Source organism: Epinephelus lanceolatus, chromosome 1 (assembly GCF_041903045.1).
Source record: "Epinephelus lanceolatus isolate andai-2023 chromosome 1, ASM4190304v1, whole genome shotgun sequence".
Lineage (NCBI taxonomy): Eukaryota > Metazoa > Chordata > Actinopteri > Perciformes > Serranidae > Epinephelus > Epinephelus lanceolatus.
In genome coordinates this window covers 31707089-31720602 of record NC_135734.1, presented here as the reverse complement: position 1 = coordinate 31720602, position 13514 = coordinate 31707089, and the positions used below count along the sequence as shown (strand labels likewise).

The window sequence follows — 13514 nt, the reverse complement described above, 5'->3', positions numbered from 1 at the left end:
GCCCCTGAGCAACCCACTGAACCCCCAACTGCCCAGGGCGCCTATCCAAGGCAGCCCCCTCACTCTGGCATCTCTCCATGTAACGCGTGTATAGGTCCTGTTTGTGCATGTGTGTATTTTGGGCCTGTGTGTACATGACAACAGAGTGAAAAAAATGTAATTTCCCCTCAGAGATTAATAAAGTATATCCTCTTCTTCTTCTAAGAGCCACATAGTCTTCACACATACAGATCACTTTATTCATCACAGGGGGAAAGCCTGTGTTACAAACTGGGGACATGGAAAGATATGGGTGCTTACCAAGCAGTGAGTGTACAAAGAAAATATGCTATTGACTTGCATTATGGGAAATGTAGGATCAAAGGAGCGGTCACCCCCCCTCGTGGCCCAATTGTTGAAAAAGGCGTGCTAAAGTGCCCTCCTGGGAGCCAAAACGCACGCTAAAGTGCCCTCCTGGGAGCCAAAACGCACGCTAAAGTGCCCTCTTGGGAGCCAAAATGCGTGCTAAAGTGCCCTCTTGGCAGCCAAAATGCCCTCCTGGGAGCCAAAACGCACGCTAAAGTGCCCTCTTGGGAGCCAAAACATGTGCTAAAGTGCCCTCCTGGGAACCAAAAAGCACGCTAAAGTGCCCTCTTGGGAGCCAAAATATGCGCTAAAGTGCCCTCCTGGGAACCAAAAAGCACGCTAAAGTGCCCTCTTGGGAGCCAAAATATGCGCTAAAGTGCCCTCCTGGGAACCAAAAAGCACGCTAAAGTGCCCTCTTGGGAGCCAAAACACGCGCTAAAGTGCCCTCCTGGGAACCAAAACGTGCGCTAAAGTGCCCTTCTGGGAGCCAAAACGCATGCTAAAGTGCCCTCTTGGCAGCCAAATCGCACGCTAAAGTGCCCTCTTGGGAGCCAAAACGCGCACTAAAGTGCCCTCTTGGCAGCCAAAATGCCCTCCTGGGAGCCAAAAGGCATGCTAAAGTGCCCTCTTGGCAGCCAAAATTCCCTCCTGGGAGCCAAAACGCATGCTAAAGTGCCCTCTTAGGAGCCAAAAAAAACACCAAACTGCCCTCTTGGCTGGTTAAAACATGATAAACTTAGTGCCCTCTTCAGTGGCGAGAATGTGCTGTATGTGCCCTTTTTTTTTCTTTTCGCCCCTGCCCCTCAAAAAGTCTGTGCACTGCAGACTGCCTTGATTAAAGTGTAGCCTGCTGTTAAGTGATGATAACTATCAAGGTTTAAGGCTCACTAGTGCTAAAAGCATGCATCAGTCTCAGTGTCTGCCCATTAGAGATATTGCAGTACTTTGGCCATATTGCCAGTATCACAATAAAGGCAGAGAACACATACAGCTGTGACAATGAGCAACTTGAATTCAGTCAGCACAAGACTCAGCGCCAGGAGTCTAGTCCTGGACTCCATTGCTGTTGTTACACAGTCCTGGTGCTGGGGTTAGCTAGAATTTGAATTTGAATTAGAGTTACTGCAGCCACAAAGTGAAGGTCCGTCTGTGCAGCTGTTGTCCACTCTCTTCCTGGTGAAGAAGTCTCCTACAGTGGTGGAGAGTAAGGGGGAGGGACCGTAGGCTGCACTAGCTGGCTCATGTGTAGTCCCATAAGCAGTGAAGTCATTAAATTCAGTGTTCACATCACTGTTTTGGCAGATGTAAAGGTACACTTACCCCTATGGAGTGCAAGCATGAGCAACAGGATGTCGACGCATTTTATTTTAAACCCACCGATGTCATTATTTAAATGATTTTCTGAAAGTTTACATGTAAAACCTCTGAGCTGTACTGACACCAGGTGAATCTGTGCCCTTAAACTGTCATAGTAATAAAGTGAGAGAGTTCACAGTGTGAGGTCAATGACAGCTCTGTTTGTTCTGTGGTCTTAAGGACACATCAGCAGGGCAGGTGGATGTTGCCTGAACTAGACCTTGGACCCATTTCCTTCACCTGGAAAATAGTCTGTGCATCTACAAAGGCATCCACGACTTTATAATCACAGAACAATCTCAAAGAGAGTAGTGATTGTCACACTATTTGGCTGCAACGTCACTGTCACAATTTTAACTTTCTCACTATATTAGAAGTGTATTTCATTTATATTATACTAGGGAAAATTGACACTTCAGTATATATCTTAGAAAGCCTAAGAACCATGCAAACATGCAACTTAAAAAATCTTTGCTCCAGATACTGCTCGACTGATCTGTTGCTGTTGTTCCGATTCACATCAGAGCTGATTTCATATAGTGGCATACTGGAATCTCAGTTAATCAATGCGTGATCTGAGCAGAATCAGCATACTGAAAATGTGTTTGTCATGTCAACAAGTGATTTTCACAAAGTTGCAAACATGCGTCAAACACTCAGACTGTCTTGTGCTCCTAAATGGAGGGATGGGTTGAACTACCTGTGCTAAGCCAGCAGATGGCACTATATACATGTAGAAACATTACATGTATGAGTACCTATGTACAGTATATTTGGGCTGTGCGGTGTTTGCTTTTGTGTTGCAGATTCATGTAATAATGTGGGGTCATCCACTTCAGCTGACTTGCAGCAGCTGGGTCCAATGCTCCTATGCAGTCACTATAAAAGCTGCTACCTCTCTCAGAGAAACTCTCTCCATTCACCTTATTTGGATCCTTTATTTTTCCTGCACGTCTCTGACGTCACTGCCATCCACATCGAATCTCTTTGTGCAATTTAATTTATATTTTTTTATAAGTCGTGTCAGTCATGATAATAAGACAGATCTATCATATTCTTTTCTTTGGCAGCAGTAGCTCAGTCTGGTGGGAACCTGGTTCAAGTCCCCAAGTACGGAGTGTGGACTGGCAGCAGGAGAGGTGCAAATCCTCCTCCTGTGCACTGCCAAGGTGCCCTTGAACAAAGCACCGAACACCAAAACTGCTCCAGGGGCACTGTAATATGGCTGAACCTGCAATGACACCCCTCTGAAATGCATTTATATGGTGTGTTGGGACACGTGCAGCTTTGTGTTACGAAAGACTGCCTTGTGTTAATTGACAAATAAGGACATATTATATTGTTGTTATTATTTAAATGACCTTGCACATGTCAAAAACCATCACTGGTGTCAATATGGGCCCTATTATTAATATTATTGTCATTAGAAGTATGAGGTGTTGATAGAAAAGGTTATAAGGGGGCAACGTAATGATAGTAATAATGACTATTATTACTTGTTTTGCTTACATCACACTGTTCAGCTCTCATATTGTCGTGGCCGCCTTCCTCAAAACTTCATACAAATCAACACATCTATGGCATCCAATCAGCAATGCCCTCGTTCACCACAGCCCTTTTCCCCTGATGCCTACGTGCTCTTTCTCTCCTACCTTGTTTCTCACATTTTTTTTCTCATTCATTTCTTTCATGTCCTACCTTTGATTCAATTACATAAAGCTGTGGGAAAAGTGACCTTTCAATATGTGCCACTGACAGAGTTACATCTGTAACATAAACCGTGCCATGTACAACAGATGTGAAACATAACGGGCAAATAGAAGACACATACTCTTGCACAAAGTCTTTCGATGTACAACAAAGACAGAGGAAACACGCTCTGGTTCTCGGTTCTTGGTCCATGGGAGCACCAGTCAGCAGAGATCTGTGGGAACGTCTACATCACACTGCTCATAGGGACACAGACGTGGGCGGCTAACGCACCAAAGCAAGCCTATACAAGCCAAACACTATTTGTCTTGGTGCTCATCCCAACCAGCTGGAGCCAGACTGAGAGGGAGGGAGTATATGAATGTCAGAAGAAAAGCCAATCGGTACCTATCAGTCCATTGGTTAAACGTTATAACATCCAGATTGAGTTCTTGTCCAATGTGTTTGAGGATGGAAGAAAAATCAAGCCTGTTTCCTGGTGTCGAGCACCGTCGCTGATTTCAAGGGTTTCATTTTCATCAGCTCGCTCCCCTCCTCGGCCTAAAAACATGCCAGATCCACTTTATAATAATTACAGTGTCATGACAGTAGTAAGAGAGTCTTGTAAAGATGCACAAGGACTCAAATGATGAAAAATTTTAGACATCAGAGCTCCAGTCTCCAGGGGCTCAGTCGTATAAACAGTCAGAAATTATTGCTTTATTTTTTTGTGACAGCAAAACTCTCAAGAGTGTCATTTTTTTTAGTTCATTGCAGATGAATTCTGCGTGGGGAGGACTGTAATACATGTGTGAGAGAGAGAGAGAGAGAGAGAATGTGTGTGTGTATGTGTGTGGGTGTGGGTGGGTGGGTGTGTGTGTGTGTGTGTGTGTGTGCCTGTAAATAAGAAAAGTGTGTTAGCTGTCTCAGTTCACAGTATCAAGTTATGTTAGATCAAAGGCGGCTGAAATCAAGTTGCGTGCCGCACAGTGAGCGTACCAGGACTGAACTTAGATTCTGCTGATTTTAAAAGTGATTACATGAGACTGTGACCTTTTGACCTTTCAATGCTCTGAAAACAGGATTAGGAGATACACATAGGGATTAAATCTAAACTAAAAAAAAAATTAAATCAACTAAAACTAAATTTTTTTAGGACACATCACTATCAAGCATCTGTTCACAGGTTTTGTTCTGAGTGTTTTTTTTACTCTGAATTTGTCATTTGTTTTTAATGGTGGCTGATTATTTGAAACTTTAGATTTTGTGTTCCTGTGTACAAAATAAATTAATGAATATTAATTTGTTGCAAATCAAATGACACATTCACTTCCGACAACAGACTACAACAAAGACTGTGTTGTGAATTAAATATTATGGCCTGTTCTTCTTTAAATAAATTCCTGTAAAACCATGAATGTAAACTATGCCATGCACATGTTAGTAATAATGTCCTTTCTTTTCGTACTGAGCCACCACGATGTGTCATTTAGGAGCTGCATCACCGGAGCAGACAGAAGGTCAGAGGCCGGTCAAGTGACACTGACTGACAAAAAACGGGAACATTTATTTCTTCATGGGCTGAACTTTTCGGTTACGGAAACATTTATTCACCAGGCTGCCTGTTGCATGTCTCTGTGAGCTTCCGGAGGTTTAAAACCAAATCTTACCAGAATCTGTCTGCTTGTCGGGTGAACATTGAGCCAGCACGCCTTCAGTCTGAAGATCCTCCCAGTTTGATGTGTCGGTGGTCATTTAATGATTAATGTTTACCTCTAAAGTGACGTGTAGGTTGAAAAAACATTTTAGTTTGTGGTTGAATACCTTGAGATAACTACATGACTTCAAGATAACTGAAAAACCATGACTGCTTTCAGTCCACCGAGTTTAAAAAAAACAAAAAACAATGAAGATTTCAGAGTATGGTTTAGTGTTAAAAATAGAGTGAGGTTTAGGTTGGGGCGAGTCAACAAAGGTCCTCAAGATGCAGCACAGAGGCAAACAGCTTTCAGTTGTGCATCTATTTCTGCACCTGATAAGTTTCAATGGTTGACAGTCCAGATTCAATTGTATTAAAGAATCAGTACAGTGGGCTGGATTACAATTTAGAGGAAACTTTTTCTAGTTTAATTTGTAGCCTATTTGTGACTTTTTTTTTTTATTTTAAGACTTATTAAACCACTCAGACAATGACTGACAGATTGAGAGGGCCGTCCTTCACTAAACAAGCTGTTCGCCAATGAACACTCATGTGATTTTCTTGTCTGTTAACTTGGTCTGATTAAAATGCAGAATCTGTCAAATTGTCTCTACTATTACTGTCTTTCGGCAGATGAATTCAGTCACACCTAATGAGCCCAAAGCTTATGTGTAAACATGATAGTGATACCAAGAGTGTGACTATAAGGGCCCCATTAGTCAAAATTACACCACTAATTGACTAAGAAAGGGGATAACCCTGTCAGCTAAGAAAACAAGCAGTCATTCACTGACTTCAAGGAATGGGTTAACATTTTGGGAAATACACTTACAGAGTGCTCCAGTGATGACGTTTTTCTGTAGGCTGACATGGAAGTTAGCATCGCCTTGTTTCCCTCGTCAAAAAGCCTATGGAATTTTTCCATTGGATTTTGGATTATGGCAGAAGATAAACTCAGTGGTTAGCAAACGTGATATTGTTAAGTTTTGATCAGCAAGATAATCTTCACAAATGAACACCACTTTAATGATTTTTGAAACCTAAAAGCAATTACCAGAAGTAAAAAGCTAATATTAGGCTATATGAACTAGGCCGACAACTACAGTTATGGCTTAGGGCCGTTTCATAGTCGACGCACGCAACACGAGCAATGCACTTCCTTTCATAGTCAACACATTGAATGCAAGCGACGCAGACGACACTTGAAATGCAATATATCGCTCGTGCAATAGGGGGTAGCAGAGTCACCGGTACATTCTAGCTAGTACTAGCTAGTACTGCTGTAGCTAGCTAGTACTGCTATTTTATTAGAGTGCAGGGCACTAGAACTGTCATATAAATGGGGGTGTGCCCGTACGAGTTCACAAAGTTTATCCTCCTTGCTCTCCATATTTCATACCTGCTTCTTCTGTGAATAACAAAAAGTGGTTAATTTCAAGTACGTCGCGTGCTCAGCATGATGACTTTCTGTAGTCTCATTTGGCCACTTGTTAGCGACCACCTTCTTTAAAACACATAAAAGCTTCAAAATTCACTAGTTGGGTGTTTACTGGCGCTTGTGTTAACCACAGACCTTATTTCAGGCATCTAACCAAAAACCCATTGACTTAAAGACAAGGGAATTTTGAGTGACAAACTGCTAACTCATTTCCAGGTTTTAGGACTCATTCCTTGGGCACTCTATTTGCTTTCTTGTCTAAAGTTAACTAGCTAACCTGGCTAGGTGAGAGATGGTTGCTATCACTTTCGGGTCTGTAAAAGTAGCCTGGTGAAGTTAGCTTAGCGCAAAGGCTGAACACTGGAGGAAACAGCTAGCCTAGCTGCAACTCTAAAGCCCAGAAATTAATATATCTCCTTTCTTAATTCCTATAACAAGTGAATAATAAAAATATGACAATTTACCATTTTACGGCAGGGAGCAGTAAGTTAACTTTCCATGTCTGTTGGTTGCCTAGCAACAGCTCCTGGCACATAAGCTGTATTCATGTGGTGTGAGAATTATTGGAAAAAATGAGTTCCCAACTGGGACTATTTGAAGACATGTATAGCTGCAACCACATTCTGTCTGACGCCTACACAACCCAAATTCAGTGGAAAAATCCCAAAGGCTTTTTGACGAGTGTGATGCTGATGTCCACAACGGCCTAGAGAAAAACGTCATCCCTGAGGCACTCAATGGCAGTGGCTCCCAACTGGTGGGTCATGGTCCAAAAGTGGATCACAGGTACATTCCGAATGGACCGCAAGTGACTTGCGAAAGTGTCAAATTTGTAAAAAAACACACTTTATTTTGAAGTACAGTGAATTTCCAGCACAAAGCTTTTATTTTAAGGTGCCGTTTTCTGCTGTACAGTGAGTGAATAACAGACAGCTACTTAACGAAGACAGCAAACTAGCTAACATGGCCAAACGCAAGTATGACGCTGAATATATTAAACTAAGTGGACCTTGAACTAATGGCTAAGGAGAAATTTTGACCCCGTGGCTGAAACCGGTTGGGAACCACTGCTCTATGGCATCACGACAGACCCCAGAAATTGCAGTACCACTCTTTGGCCACTACGAAAATCGGCTTCACTGCCTGGCTCACTTCCTGGGGACCTGATCTATACCTATTTAAAAATTCAGAAAATTCAGGTGAACACCCCTTCAAGTCAAAACAACTCAGAAAGTTAAAGAAAATTTTGATACCGCTGCTGAGCTAATTTTATACATGCATTAACATGGCAGATTAAAGTAACGTTAGCCTATAATATGTTCAGTTGATGGTAATAGACTTTTTTAAATTCACACATTCTATGCAAATTTTTGTTCACATGAATTTTATTTTGTAATAAAATACAACACATCTTTTTTTGCAGTATCCATGTTGTTTCCACATTATGATTTACAAGTTCACGAACACAACAAAGTCGGATAACGACTTTTCAACTCTGAAATACGTCCTTCCGAGGAGCACCTAAATGCAGCAACAGTTTAAGGTTACGTTACTAATGGTTCAGTCCGTTCAACCGCAACTGACGGTTTTTCGGTTTTGGTGAGTTCAATGTCAGAAAAGAGATATAAAAACGTAAACTTTGGGTAACCCGGTAAGTGCAATTTTGTCACCTTTAAACAGAGAGATACCTTGCCGCTTTCCCCTTTCTTACAGTGTTTCTGCTAAGCTAATTTAGCCGGCTGCTAGCTTCAGCTATTTCACTATGCTATGTTGGCGCTAGCTTAATTCTCGGTAAACGGGCGAGCATTTCCGAAAAAAGTCGAACTGTTCCTGTTATCAATTTGGCAAAATTCAGCGTAGGAACAATTAAAAAAATAAAATAGCACATAAACAACCGTGTCTTCATTTTAAACGTTTTAAATAACCTGCTCAAAGAAGTTCACATGAAGTAAACCAGAGTTGTAGTTAAAGGGTAATTTGATGCCTCTGCGTGTGTCCTCAGGATCCCGGGCTGAGCTGAGCTGAGAGGAGGGAGGAGAGAGGCAGAGGCAGGCAGACACCGACCACAGCAGCAGCAACAGCAGCAGCATGACCAGAAACCTCCACTGCAAATAGACCTGACCACTTTGACACTGAGCTCCCGAGGAAGCGACGAGGCGACGCCACGGTTTCACGCACATTTCACGCAAGCCAAGAGGACGATCGGACTTCAGAAAGCGAGTGGGCTCTGTCAGCTCTACGCCTCAGAAACACTGATCAGGTCAGTCACCTTCCGCTCGGTTCACTGTTTGCTGCGCTGTGTGTGTGTGTGTGTGTGTGTGTTGTGGCTGCTGGTTGGACTGTAACGCACTGCAAACCACCTTAAAAGTAAATTAATCAACATCAACATTTAGTCTGCTGTTATTGAATGCAGAGTACTACACAGTCTGCCTCTGATATTAAATAGTTATGCGTCTTTTCAAAGTTATTGATACACAGACACTCAAACAGGAAACTTCTTCATTTATCCATCCTTGTCAAATCTCCCTCTTGTTTTAAGGAGCTCTGTTAGACTGCCGGATGTAATATTTTCTGAAGGTGGACACTTTTTTGCAGTGTGACGGGCTACCAGTGGCGTATAGATTGGGGGTGGTGATGGTGGGCGGGGGGGTGCGGTCACAGCACTGACAACTGGCACACAGTCAGGTGTTGGTCCATAGTGTGTCTGCGGGACCACAAGCGTGAGTGTCAGTTTGACATGCAAACACCAGGCAGAGATTTTCACCATCAAAGTGGTCACAACTTCTCAGGTGAGTACAGGAGACTGTCTGTGTCTCACTCCCTCTTATATAAGGTTTATACTGCTGAGCAACTTTAATGGGTAACTCCAGACTGTTTATATATATAATCTATACACTATTTTCTAATGTCTTTATTCTCAGTGTCATGTGAGGGATTTGTAGATATTGCTCAACATTCAGGCAGTTCTGTGTTTTTCAATTGAGTGGAAAATCTTGGTCATGACTCAGCATTAATTGTGTGATCACAAGCTCAGGGGCCAAGAGTGATTTCTCTCTGAGGTTTGCTGTGTGACTCCACAGTAGCTGATGTGAACTGGCCTAATGCTGCTTTAAATGAAATGATAATGGCACTTGGAAAGAGAGCGAACATGTTTGCTGTACAAGACTCAGGCTGTCAGTGCCAACCGTAGGTCTGGTTGTTCACCACATCCGTGGAAATCTTCCTTCATCACTCTGTATGATGTTAATGTCAGTGATCTGACAAGACAGTGAGCAGTCAGGTAAAACTTACAGCAAATTATTTTGCTACCTTAAACTAAATGTTACACATATCTAAAGCAATTTAAGTAATTTGTGTTCTTAATATTCATAGGTCTAAAGCTATAATTCAGTCAAGTTTACTTAAGAAGTTATGGTGCGCACTTGCCAACTAATTTAAGTAATTTCATTTTTAAGAGGAAAAAAGGTCAAAATTCTCTGATTCCAGCTTCCAAAATGTGAATATTTTGTGGTTTCTTTATTCCTTAAACTAAACTATCTTTAGGTTTTGAACAAATCAAAATATCTGGGGACGTCGTCTTGGGTTTGCGGAAACACTGATCAACATTGCTCACCATTTTCTGCCATTTTATAGACCAAACTACTAATCAATCAATAGACTAACTAATCAATAGAATAATTGATAATGAATATAATTGTTAGTTGCAGCCCTACTCACCATTATGTCTGCTTTTATTTTTGTCAAATTTTATGTTATTGTGGTGATGCAGCTCAAAGAGCAAACGGCACTACATTATAAAAAGAATAATAAATCTATATTCATGTTCACTGTGATAAATGATCTGTCAAGCAAGTTTAAAGTCTCGGCAAGTTTATTTTAACAGTGTATTGACAGTACTTCAAACCAATCGCTGCCTGGCACACAGGAAATCAGTCCACAGGGGCTCTGAAACAGATGCTGCAGTAAAGTACAGTAGTAGTATATGGTAGATATTGTTGGAAATAAATGAGGTAAAACATGCTGAACCATTTGTGCTGTTTTTAAGTTATGCTGTTATGTCACTTAACACTCAGTGGTACAAATGTTAGTGGAAATCAATATCTCTGTAAAATATCAGAACATATAAGGGGCAATCTCGAGTTCGCCGGGTAGAATGTGCGCCCCATATAGGCTGAGGCCTTTGCAGCGGCCCCGGTTTGATTCCAACCCGTGACCCTTTGTTGCATGTTATTCCCCCTCTCACTCCCATAATTTCCTGTCAATTTGTAGCTGTCCTGTTATTAAAGGGAAAATCCCCAATGGAGATTTAAAAAAATCAGAACATATGATAAGAAGGAAAACATTCAAAAAAATCACAGAAAGTCAGATAAACAATGCACAAGTAGTTGTCCAGAAGTAAGATGCCCTCTGTCCTTAAAGCCAACCAGACTGATGAGACTAAATGACAGAAAAAGAAAGAAAATCATACTTCTTAAAGATTAAATACTTAGAGATACAAGTTTATACAAACAACCCCATAATGATTAAATAACTGACATTACCCATCAAGGTGATGCTATATAAATTATGAGGTTTTCAGAAGTAGATCAATTCAGTTCTAAGTTTATTAAAGGTTAAAACTTCATCCCTGATGTAACGTGGCTATTTTAGAGTAGGAGAACATATGATGAGGTTGTGGTTGAGAAATTTCTCTATTTTGGAGAAGTTATAAAAGGTCATTTCTCTGATTAACAGTGCTCATCCAGATTAATGTCACAATATACCTTTCACATTTTTAACTCAATAACTTGCTTAATTAGGGAATTATGTGGCATTAATCTTTTTGTTTCAAGCATGAGTTATGTTTTTTTCACTGAGTGTAGAAAGTTGCGTCTGATGGATTGTAATCTGTGCGTGAGTTGCTTTAAGTGTGACTGCCTGGGTAAGTGTGTTGATACAGCGCCAGTCAGTGAATTATTGCTTATCAAGTTATATAATTCCTAAAGAGAGGTGTGTGCATGTATGCGTGTGTGTAAATGACTGAGACAAACGTGGACTTTGCTCCGTTGTCGTAAAAGAAAGGAGTGTCTCGAGATACCATGCTATGTTTATGTTGTCCCTCACATGGCATGAAAGTTATGTTTAACTATCTGCAGACATCACACTCCCACACTAGGCTTTGTTTGAGTCGGTGCAAAAACCAAATTCAGGTTTTTGGAGACGCCTCCACACCAAGAGTTGGGTTGGGTTTTAAAATCTGTGTTAATTTAAAGCAACAGCTGTCAATCTTCTAAGCAGTTGTTTGCAGTGGCTTTAAAAAGGTATATGTGAAACCTCTGTGAGAGCTAAACATAATCACTGCATGAAAGGAAGGAAGATGTTCAACTGCGTGTTTTCTACATGTATAAATAAGCAGATAAAAAGAGAGTGACACACTCAGCCCACAGAAAGTTACCCACTTTTGCCTCCATGCCGCCGACATCCTGGTTTGTTTACTATAATTCAGTCTTTCTTATTGTTATTGTGAACGTTTTCACCTCTGATTTGATTTTATCAGATGACATTGAGGCCATGTTGACTCAGTTAAGCCTAAAGGTCATCAATTAGCCTTTTTAAATTGGGTGTAATTATTAACTTCAAGGCCAATCATTTCAACATTTACCATCAAGTTACAGCAACTTTTTTTTCTTTGCTGGATTTATGTAGACATAAAACTAAACTTACCACACAAACAGCTTGTTTGCTGATAAAAAAATTTTAAAAATCAGCTCTACTAGTTAATCTTTTATGGCTCCGTCATACCACAGCATCCTTTTTGTCTTTACAGAACAATCTTAAAAAGTATCTTTCTGGTTCTAGTGACTTTATTGTAATTACTGAGAATCTGGTTTTTATTATAAGTGTATTTTATCAGGATATGTTGTTTGTTTTTTTTTGTTTTGTTTTTTTTGCAGTATTGAAGCGTAAAATTCACATTCAGCTACTGTACAGTTTAAAAAGTCTATAAACGGGAGATGGAGTTTAACAAAGTGACGTAATCCTATCGTAACCTCTCAGGCAAACATGTTTACGTTAGTTTAATTTAAAAGTTGAGTATGTTGCATATGTTTAGAGGGTTTTTCCTTGTTCTTTTTTGAATATATTGACAACAGAAATAAAACAAGTATAACCGTTACACCTGTTGACATTTTCTCTCCCAATAATAACAAGACGCTGTGGAGAAAATGCGCTTCAATCACAATAACACCTGCCGTCTGAGAGGTGATTCATGTTCAGGGAAAAGTCAAAGCAAGTTTCCAGTTTTCATCTCTTCAATCATAAAATTAAATGTGTAAAAGTCTGTGTCTGGGTGAGACAAGATGCAGACGGTGACTCTTGGGCCATGCGTTATCAATTTAAAATCATATCTGTTTCTGTAACATTGTCTCATATCCACACTTTTATTTATCGAAATCCTTTCTCAAAATGATGCCACCTGCCTGCTGAAGACTGGATGCTGTGTAGCAGTAATGTTAGGAAGCGGACTTTAGTGAAGAAGTTACAGCAACAAAAGACGATGTTTCTGTTCTGTTGGCCCTTTCTTCAGTACAAAAAAAACATGTAGAGGATGTTTAGTAAGACGCTAACTCTTTTCCTCCTCCCCGTAGCTTGTTTTGGATTGTGAACATGAAAAACAGTCCAGCTGTTCACTGTGAACATCATTACAATATACAGACCAACTGTCTGATCCAATTATGATCTACTTACAATAGTTATGCACGTAAACCATTTCCCTCTGCAGTAGGGATGCACTCATTGTGAAATTCTGGGACGATACAGATGTTTTTGGTTGTTATTTGTATTGTTTTTTGTTGTTGCTTATCCCCTCTAAATGCCAGAGAAACAATTAAATCTTTATCACAAAAAATAACAGCCATTTCAGAGTCATTCAGGCCTTCATTACACTTCCTTCGAATGAGCACAAATTCAATCAAATATATGAAACAACCTTTAAAATAACCTTTTTTT

General features: G+C 40.6%; 1 protein-coding gene across 2 annotated transcripts in view; it reads left to right on the top strand.

Annotated features, from left to right (window-relative positions):
* Positions 1-8549: 8549 nt before the first annotated feature.
* pparg (peroxisome proliferator-activated receptor gamma) overlaps positions 8550-13514 on the top strand; it is a 43011-nt gene continuing 38046 nt past the window's right edge. The window contains exon 1 of one of the 2 annotated variants that reach the window (XM_078169442.1): positions 8550-8787. Coding sequence is in view for 1 of the 2 variants with exons in the window: in XM_033627223.2 (XP_033483114.1) it covers positions 9265-9316 (52 nt within the window). In the remaining variant the exon portion in view is untranslated. Of the gene's footprint in view, positions 8788-9164; positions 9317-13514 lie in introns of those variants that run through there. The other variant, XM_033627223.2, reaches the window with a different exon arrangement.